We start from the raw sequence: 10,344 nt of genomic DNA, 5'->3' as shown, positions 1-10,344 counted from the left end.
TACTATGTCTATGTTTAGTAATTGTTAAGACAGATATAATATTTTATTAAGTGTTTTAGAGGATATCCCAAGGCGATCCCATGGTCAGGCTATATCCCGAAGCAAGGAAGCGAGAAGGGAAGGAGAGCCAAGACAGGTTGACAGCCATAGGTGATCTAGGATACTTATAAGGTATTATTCTGAATTTATGATTGCTAAATTATGATATTAGTAGAATGTTTATGGAACAGATCACAATATGAGTATTGTTACGAGGTTGTAGACATTTAAATGAAATATGTTGATTTTTGGATTTAATCATGAATATAATTGTTTATTATATATCTGTGTGCCTTCCCTCTTTAGGGTTATCAAATATAAAAAACGATCCCCGCGAATCTGGGCACACAATATCACTCCAATATAATTTTAAAGAATATATGTGTTTAACGTGTTTAGCACATTTTCTTCATTAAAAAGTTGCTTTTCCATAATGTAATTATAAGAATCCAAGTAATTATAATGCAGCTTATATGAAGACTGTAACTTAACGTGTTTTCCCATGAGAGTATCTTCTTATACACAGTTACCGTATTTATGAACCAAATCCATTTGTAAAAATATCTAACAAACTTATTATTCTAGCTTATTCAAGGGTAGCATAAGAAAAAGTATACAGAAGCATATGGTTTGGCACTTTTGAAAAACGATAGTGAGAGGGAATATGGGCAGATGAAGCAATTTTTTCGTTTTGTGTCATGTTCAAGTGGATATCATAATTGTAATACATGTGCGAGGTGAGAGGTAATATGGGCAGATGAAATAATACCTTTCTTTGTGTCCTGTTCATGTGGAATCATATAGTAATTGTAATGCATGTGCAAATCACAGTGTTATTGTACTATGTGAGCATGAGTTTAGACTTCAGACTCTCTCATATGTATATGCAAAAGCAATTATTTGCATGCGTGCTAATATAAGCTCCAGAAGAAATGTGAAATACTACAATGTACATTCAGATTTGGTTTAATATGCTTGTACTTATGGTCAATATAGGGTAAAGAAAACATTGATAAGATTTTAGAGAAGCTAGAAGATGAAGGATGTGGTGTCGCCGAAACCTTTGAAAGCTTTAGTCGGGTTTCCATTCGATGATTAGGACGTCTTCTTCCAGATGCTCGCTGGGTGTGTTATACTCTGAACTTTCATTTACTAGTTTATAGTCCGTCCAGTCAGTAATTTTTTTAGCCTTATTGAAATGTTGATATGCTATATAAATATTTATGAGTTTTACCAACATTTACTGCTGCCACCAATATATTCAGTACTTTCTTATTTCACTATGAATACTTAGTATAATGTTTTTCAGTATTAATCTTTCGCGATAACAAAGTGACTTATAGAGATCTGATCAAGCGAAAACTGCTTAACACTAGAATTCCTTGACAACCATCATTAATCATTATACACTTCCAAGAGACATTGCTAACATCTAGTGCTATAAATCATAATACATTCAAATCTACCTTTACTAACACCACAATTTTTTGATTTTCTACACCATTTCAAATGAGTTATATAATTGTATATGTTTGCATCTAAGATAGAGATAATATTTACCTTCAAATTTTAGTGTTAGGACGGATTAGTATTACTGATAAAACAATAAAACTAATAGTTTAACCGATTAGTATTATAATTCAGAAAACTGTGGTTGAGAACTAGCCTGATTTCACCTGATTTGATAAAAAATAACTGACGGCTCTTTAATATGTGAATAAGGTTTTGCAAGAGACGCTTGCCCTTATACTCTCTTTCCTTAGCCCACAAGGACAAGAACCTCCCATCATAGTTGAGGGAAATTCAGAAAAGTAATCTGTTTTATTTGCAGCCTTGCTGTTTGGACTTGTACCTTTAAGCTCACTGCCTCCTCGGTTTTAAAAACTTTATGAACAAAACGATAAGAAAGTATTGATGAGAAAGATACAAAGGACCCTTTGTAGGAATTGTAGTGCACATGTCAACTACTAATTTGAAGAATGCAACTACTTACTGTATGGTTGAGAATTGATCTAGATTATTTTTGATCTAGATTATCTTAATGGCCTCTGACATAAAATTATAAACACCTAAGCCAATTATGCACAGCCGAAGTGACATAATCCTTAATGTCTGTAAAATTAAGTTGCATTGATGTATAGTTATGGATACTTGTTCGGATAGCTTTAAATTGTTAGGAGAAATTGATCAGTATTCTTACTATAAAACAGGCTTGGCTTCCTTTTATGGATCTTAAGCAACGAAAGGTTGACAGGGCCCAAATATTGAAGACATGTTGCTCACGAGTGAAATGCTTCATTGGTATGAGAGATTGCTTTGGCTCATATATAGACAGTCCTAACTTGTTACCTGTTCATTGTCATTATTGCTTTTGCAAATTAGGTGATTGACATATTTTTGCAGAAACTGATGGTGGCTTTTACCCAACCCCATCGAAGGTATGTGGATCGATTTCCCTTCCTGCAAACATGACAAGATGCATTGTCATAGGAATATGACCACTTTTAGAGGATTACAGGGAAATTACATGACGTTGAGAGGATATTGCACTTTCTGAATGAACAAATTTATAATATTGGCATATTGTGTAATGTGTATTGCATTCTTATCTATTTGCTTCGTTTACAGTACAAACAAATATTGCTAGATCACGTAGTTGGATTATATACCTCGATTATTTAATGATGTGTATCCTTGACTGATGTAATATTATTTAATATATGAATATATTCAATATTCTCCAATTTATATGTAATTGATGACTGATAATGGTGAATTGTTTGTTCTGTAGACCAATTTATCACATCACCATCGTTACACCACTGCTTTGAAGAACTTTGGCCAGAAGCCTTTAGAGAAAGATAGAGGTGTCTTATTTCCGCTATGTATTTGTATTATTTGTTGTGCCTGGAGCCTTTTAATGTCAGTTTTGTTGTCACTTACATTTTCTTTTACTAATCTTCAGATGTAAATGTTGAAATTTATAAAGATGGAAAGAAACTATCACTTCAGCAAGTGGAGAAACAATATCAGGACTGGATTTTCCAGATGCATAATCTATATGATGAAGAGAGTGATTGTGGTGAGGATGAACCTGTTATCATCATTAATCCCTCGAACAAGAAACAGCTTGTGATTTCTTCAGATGGTAAGTTGTAGAATTCTGTTCATATTATTGTACTTTTGATGTTGTCAACGTTGGCTCTCTGTTTGTGGATATTATTTAGCACGGGTAGAAGAAGAGTATATACCCTTCTCCATTCTCTATTTTAAGTATGCTTCTTTCCATATTGCTCACTTTTGGTGCAATTTATGGATCAGTTATCAGGGTTCATAGACACATCAGGAGTAAGGGAAAATCCTGGCGGTCGGGACAGAAAATTAAAGTTTTGAAAGGAGCATGCTCAGGAGTTTATAAAAACAATATCTATTGTGTTTTAGAATACATTCTTTTAGAAGGATTTTAAGGCGATGCAGGTGGTAAGTAAAATTCAAATTATTTGCACATTTTCCGCACCAATACGCTATACCAGAAATTTTGTAGTGTTTAAATAAGGTAGAGCTAGCAATAAATGGATAAAAACCTCTTCTAGAACTCTCTGTATTTGTTCAAAAGAGTTAATTGTTCAATATCTGACATCGTGCACTTATGTAACACTTTATATAATAGTTTAGACGTAAACTTTGTTAACTTAAGGAATCTAACCCTATCTCTTTTTGTCTTTTTGCTTCCTTCTTTTTCTGTTCAAAGGGGAAACTCGAATTATCTGCAGGTACATGAGATACTTAACTGAAATTTTGTTTTTATGTGCCTATGTTCTTTTTACTGACTTTTGTACCTGTTTTGCTTTTTGTATTATTACTTAAACATCTGGAAGGCAGTTAGGTATTTCAGATGAAAAGGGATGCCTTATTTTTGAAGACGAAGACGGAAATCCAGCAATAGATATCCGTGAATCTAAGTCACTTCCTATTAGTATTATTGATACGGGAAAGGTTCAACTTTTATATCCACACCAGTCACACAAAACCGTCACATTTTGCTTTGTTTTCAATTTAATGTCTTGTTCTAATATGATTGGGGTAAGTATTTTGATTGAACTTATCCTCACCAGTGTCTGTCTATTGAAACTGCTGAGTGGAGTTCGCAACTTGAAAAGCGGCAGAAGAAAATTCCATCATCAATCGATATTCTTAGTGCCAGTCATTTTAAAGAACTGGAAGTTGAAGGGGTAAGTCTTATAAGTTTTATGAATTACAAACTGTAATGCACATTTCATCATAGCTACACCCTCTGCAATCACATTGAAAAAAGTTTTTAGTTATCTTAATTGCTTTTTAATATGTTTTTATACTGGTTCTATAAGGTCGCTTCTGCAGTCATTACAAATTTGGTTTATCTTTCAGTCATTGCCTTTTGATGCTGTCGTCACTGCTGGTCATGCTTCTCCTGACGAAGTTATAGCAGTTGTTCGTCCTGTCTCTTATGATATAGTGTGGCGGTTTCTGAAAAATTGGACCAGAAGCATATTGCAGTGACAGACTTGTATATGGTTTTAGAAAGAAAAATAAATGCTGAAGATAAGGATCTACAAAAAACTAGCCATGTTCATTCTTTTCGTGCTTCACCTTCATCTCGTAAAGGGTTTCGTGGTCTATATTTATTCTCAGTGAACCCCAAATTGATATTTGAAAAAGCTGGTGAATATACATTTTCCTTTCACATTGTAAGTAATTAGTGACATGCTAGTTGCTTAACGTTATGTTATTATACACATTTTCCTTTCACTATTCATTCCTTTATGTTATGTCATAAGATACTGAATGCAACATTTCCCACATCTGATGTTTTCTGTCATGGCTTTGAGATTCTTCAGAAAGAATCGGACTGCAGTAGTTATGTTTATAGTGTAAGGGTTAAGGCACAGTCCCAGGTTAAGAGGTGGGTGCTTGTGAGTGATATGCAACATGCAAAGCTTAGTTTAAGGTAAGATGGTGACCATCTATCATATTCCTGAGTTTTATTATTTTCTCTAAAAATTTGTAATACAAGTAAATGTCTTCTTTCGTTATAACTAACAATATCTGGTGTGAACTAAACAAAATTTCTGCTCAGGGTTGGTTCGCATTTCCCCCCAATTTCTATTGCATGCTACGATGTCTATGAAAACCGTACATCATTTCGGCGTGTCCCTAAATTGATAGCTAAAGTTTCAACAAAGCAGGGTGTTATTTTGTTTCAATCTGAAACACTGAAATCACATCTTTTATCCAAATGTTCAGTTATTACGGCAGAGGTATAATATATTCACAACCTTTATTTGAGTTCTTTTGAAGTGTTAAGCATATACATTTTCCATTAAAGACTCTCTCAATTTATCTGTAGAACATACTGGTTAAAAGTAGCGAAGTGGACCTAATTCGCCCTGGCTATGAAGCCCAGTTAACGATATGTTCAAAAGATGAACCCTTTGACGTGAGCGTTCCATGCAAAGGTATCCCTATGTTAGCCAATAGTAAAATGGTTCCCTTTCTGATCAATAGACCTTTTAATGCTGTTACTATGTGACTAGAAATATTTGGTCAGCTTTTATTGTCTTCTGACTATATCATTTTCCTCAGTTCTTCCAGGATCAGTAGACTATCTTAATGCTAAACCAAAGGATTTTATGAAGCATCTACTTCCTGGAAATGTTGTGCAAGAGCTCGAACTAGAGGTTAAAGAAATTTCAAGACCTTGAAATCAGTTGCCTTAAGAAACTTTGATTTAGATATTCATTAAAGAGATACAGTATTTATTGGCTTTCTTGAAATCCATATCTATAGCAGGATTATTTCATCCCTTATTTCTCTCTTCTCGTGATTTAATGTTTTTTTTTTAAATTTATGGGAGCCATTTTCTTTTATTTGTCTTTATACATATCTAATTCTGAGTTTTTAACAGGTGTTTGATGCATATGGTAATCACGTTAAACAAGGTTCAGATTTGTCATTGTGGATGGATTTCATTTTCAACAGAAAACAAACATAGTACAGGTGGGTCCTGTTACTGAACTTCTACTGATACTTTCTATTTTGTTTCCCTTCCCATGCACCAGCTAGTACAAACAGTATATGTATCTATCAAATTTATTAGGTACTTCCATAATTATGATTTCTCATGTTTTTTAACACAATTAGTACTAACATATCAGCCTGTCACTTGGGTGCTGTGTATCAACATAAAACAATAATCGTATTAGTAATGGTTTAGTGGAAGAAATATAAGGGTAGTTGATGGAAGCTTTGCCTCTTTCTAGAAAAAAGGCTGATGCTGTATCAAATAACTAGTGGGGGCCAGGATGAAAAAAATGGCAAAGTTTGTCCTAAATTGAAAGAAAGCTATATTGTGTTTAAGGTGGTATTTCGTTGGGTTTTGATTTGTCAGGTAAGATTTAAAAATCAAATTTGATAATTATTCACTGGTGTACTTTCTGCAGTCCGTAGATTTTACTTGTATCATTGTATGTATATATGTATAATACCTATGTACGTATATTCATACCACTTGTATACCGGATCATATAACTATATATCAGTTTATATATCTCTGGGTTGATATATGTAATTTAGAAAGCCAGTTGTCCAGTAGCGCTAGCCTGTGCCTTTCTTTTCCGTTGCTGTTTTTAATTTCTATGCTTACTTTTTACTCTGAATGCTACTTGGCTGTCCGAATTCCGATATTTTGTTCATTCATCAGTTTTTTAATACAAGAACTATTGTTGCCTCACAGGTGGATGATCATGGGCGTGTTGATCTCAGTGGTCTCTTGAAAGTTTCAAAAGGCTATGGGGAAAGTGGTATGCTTAATTTCTTTTCAAAGGCATGACATGTTTCTCATAATTTAGAAATTTCTTGGCTACTTGCCATTCCTGGTGCATCTTGTTCTATTAGCTAATCAGTTATGCTTAGCTTCTTCAAATGTTCGCTAATCTGCTTTAGGATCATTTGTTTTTCTTTTCATTATTGTTTATTAGTTTGTTCTCATCTTGTAAAATGTATTCTCATTCTCAACTTCTTCATGTTAGTTATTGATTCCTTCTCATTACTTATTTTGCTAAATTTCTAAAAGAATTCTAAAATTTTTGTACTTCAATTAGTTTGAAATTACTTTTTTCTCATTAATTTATAGTTTTTTTTTACTAAATTCTTCTTACATTATTCTATATGGTATGTATTGTTGAGTTTTTTTCCCAAACCCCAATGCTGCGCTGCAAACTAATAAGTGAATTATATCCACACATGTGATAAAGTAACACAAATATTATTTGCAAAAAATAAAAAACAGATATATTTGGAGCTATACTTGAATACAGTGTGAGCTTTTGAATCTACTATTATTTGTTAGTACTATTATTAAAACAAATAATATCTGCAGAGTTGCAGTCCACATTCAATATGATGTCTTTTTCTGTGCAGTATCCCTTTCTGTTTTCTCAAGCAAAAGCAACAAATTACTATTTAAAGTGAAGTCCCAAATTGAGAAAAGAATGCTTAGAGTTGCAGCTAAGGTTTGTTACATGTCTATCTTCTATTTTCCCTTTACATTTTTCCAATTCAGTGGAAGTTGTGCAGTAGAAATTTGCTGAAGTTCTTTAATTTGAATTGATTTTCCTCATCTTTTTTACTCGGATACCTGAGAAATATTGTGCTGGTTCTCAACTGGAAGATGTTGTGTTTGAAATTGTTAACTCTGATGGTGTTGTGGATGAAACAATCAATGATAACGAGAAGGGTGACATGTCCCATTCTCTTGTATTGAAGTCCGATTCAACAGATATGGATGATACTGTGAAATACAGCTTTCGTCATGGATGCTGCACTGTTCGTACTATTTAGCTTCCTGAAATAGAAGGAAGCTTCTCCTTTCGTGCTGCACATTCTCGCTTCCCAAAGCTCAACATGAACATAACGGTTACAAATTCTATCTTGCAAATTTTTTAAGATGATAGTGATCCCTATATTGATAATTATGATTCTTTTGTAGGTGCTTGTAGAGACATCCCCTGAAATTGTGTATGAGAGTAGCCTGCATCAGTGTACAGCTGAAGAAATCTCACTCCAAAAGAAATTATCTGGTTTCAGAACTCCAAAAGTTGAACATGACGATAATGCAATGGTGCTGGGACCAAGCCCAGACTCTGCTAAGAGCATAGGAAACTTAGTTAAGAGCCTTTATGATGAGCGGAAGGTATACTGCTATGTATAAATAATGAAGTTGTGCACCGAGTCTATATCGTAAATTAGAAAGAATAATAAAAAAGGAATGCTATCGTAAGTTAGGGATGTATCGAAGAAATGCTATGTCTATCTCCTGTTGAGATCTTTTAAATTTCGTCCCAGATCTCTGATCTTACTGGCAATAGAACTTGCTCATATGACTGAAAAGCTTTAGCTGAGACATCCCATGTGTATGAATGTTTCATAAATAAATATATAGAAATAAAAAGGTTTAGCTTATAGTCTGACTTCTATTTTCTATCAAGCCTCTTTTTTTGTGTGTCAAATGTGCCTCTCACCTTGCAGGAACTTGAAGACAAGTTTTTGCAGGATGGAAGGCGCATTGGAGAGCATGAGCAAAAGCTTAAAACATTTCATGCCCAACGGTTGGAATATGAGAAAGCCCTGTCCGAATTACAAGGTTGTAATGCAACAACTCTTAGTCTCTCTCTGTTATGTTCTTAATGTGAAGATACTAGAATGATTCAATAATATAACACTGATGGGAGTGCTAGACACTGTCAATGAAAATATTTTTAAAAAATCCATCTTACGATTTTGTTGTTAATCAATGCTTTGTGTATTCTTCCAGTTAATTTACATGATATCTACAAAAGTAGTTAAATTAAGTGGTACTAAAAGGTGATTTCTCCTCAGCTTCACTGGAAGCTAATTCTAATGGGGATTCAAGTAATTCACCTGAAAAAGAGAGAATGTTGGGAGAGATTGAATCAAGGGGTCACACAGCTGCTTCCAATGTCTGCAAAGTATTGAAAGACAAGAAATATCATGATTTCTCAAAAGATATGTTAGGTGTGGTTGAGCTTCTTGGAAGTGTTGAAACAAATGAGCTTGCCAGGTCTCTTTCTACCAATGAATTTTTAGTTTAATAAACTTACACGATAGAAGCCTGTGCATAATTTTCTCTGTTTTTTACTTGACACGGGATTTTGACAGTTTCTTGGAGAGGAGCAAATGCTTGGAGTTGTGTGTAAATCCTATACAGCTGCTCATAATCTTGAAACGTGTGATGTAAATCGAAATGTGAACTGTTCCACTGGTCTTCAAGCATTGGCATCTGCACTTGGCACATCTTTAGATAGACGTTATTCTGTTATCTGTCTTGAAGATGTAAGGTACTGTAAAGAATGATGAAAATACTTTTTGTTGCCTATTTAGACACTTCTTCATCGAATATGATATTCCTGGTAGATATTAGTTTTACTTGTAAGAGAGATGTGCAACTTGTTACACATTAAACAGAGAAACGTGATTTTTGTATGTTCAGACTTTTATTGTGAAGAGTGATGGGCAACCTATTGTGTAACAGGCCATACGAAGGCGAATGTGACAGTGGAGATCCTCAGAGAAGGCTTTTGTTGTCTGATCCTACTTTACCAAATGGAAAGACCCCACCAGGATTTTCAGGATATGCTGTCAATATGATATATTTGGATGCTAATCAGTTTACACACAAGGACTTCTGGAGGTAAAGGTCTACGAGAGACCTTATTCTATCATCTTTTAGGTGAGGTACAGGTTTATAGAACTAGGGAAACAATGAGAAAAGCACTAGAATACATCCACCATGGTGCGGTTTCTTTGGATGGAGGTATCGTAAGAAAATATGGAGTTATTTCTCTAGGATGTGGGTAAGATATTTGTTTTTCAATTAGTTATATGTATGTTGTTATGAGCTTTCAGTCCGGCCTTTCTGAATTCTTCGCCCATTTTTCCCTAATTTTGATTAAAAATTTATGTCACTAGACTATAGTAATTGACGTGCAGTGCTTTTCATTTCTTCAGGAAACCCTCTATATACTTTCCAGTTGTTGCACTTCAAAGTCAAAATTCTCGCTATCAACGTATGATTGATGCAGAGAAGTCCATGTTGAGAACAATAAATGACCAGCTAGACAAAGAAAATGAATTATACGACGAGGCCCTGAAAAAGTTTGAGAAGAGCAAAAACAAGTATGCGAAATTTTTGGATGTGTTAAATATATGATCCTATTGGGCCTTCCTCTAACACCTTAAGGTTTTAGA

At 34.1% G+C, this 10,344-nt stretch overlaps 1 protein-coding gene across 2 annotated transcripts; it reads left to right on the top strand.

Annotated features, from left to right (window-relative positions):
- Positions 1-859: 859 nt before the first annotated feature.
- LOC141700165 (structural maintenance of chromosomes flexible hinge domain-containing protein GMI1-like) lies at positions 860-10,001 on the top strand. 2 transcript variants are annotated; one of them, XM_074503983.1, is made up of 17 exons: positions 860-1,164; positions 2,250-2,340; positions 2,443-2,477; positions 2,831-2,906; positions 3,005-3,187; positions 3,361-3,519; positions 3,791-3,812; positions 3,918-4,035; positions 4,155-4,271; positions 4,447-4,766; positions 4,917-5,026; positions 5,156-5,336; positions 5,426-5,534; positions 5,662-5,756; positions 5,984-6,075; positions 6,812-6,878; positions 7,498-7,981. In XM_074503983.1, the coding sequence occupies exons 10-15, from the start codon at positions 4,590-4,592 to the stop codon at positions 6,068-6,070; spliced, it is 759 nt and encodes a 252-aa protein (XP_074360084.1). In that variant the 5' UTR covers positions 860-1,164; positions 2,250-2,340; positions 2,443-2,477; positions 2,831-2,906; positions 3,005-3,187; positions 3,361-3,519; positions 3,791-3,812; positions 3,918-4,035; positions 4,155-4,271; positions 4,447-4,589; the 3' UTR covers positions 6,071-6,075; positions 6,812-6,878; positions 7,498-7,981. The 2 variants fall into 2 exon arrangements, with proteins under 2 accessions (XP_074360084.1, XP_074360085.1); XM_074503984.1 differs by lacking the exons at positions 2,831-2,906; positions 3,005-3,187; positions 3,361-3,519; ... (7 more) ...; positions 5,662-5,756; positions 5,984-6,075 and adding exons at positions 8,066-8,269; positions 8,605-8,719; positions 8,956-9,157; positions 9,256-9,434; positions 9,629-10,001 and having other exon boundaries at positions 920-1,164; positions 7,498-7,992.
- Positions 10,002-10,344: the final 343 nt, after the last annotated feature.

The sequence above is a fragment of the Apium graveolens genome, unplaced genomic scaffold, assembly GCF_009905375.1.
Source record: "Apium graveolens cultivar Ventura unplaced genomic scaffold, ASM990537v1 ctg1832, whole genome shotgun sequence".
Classification (NCBI taxonomy): Eukaryota; Viridiplantae; Streptophyta; class Magnoliopsida; order Apiales; family Apiaceae; genus Apium; species Apium graveolens.
Note: the sequence above shows the minus strand (reverse complement) of the source record. Positions and strands in the feature narration are given on the sequence as shown.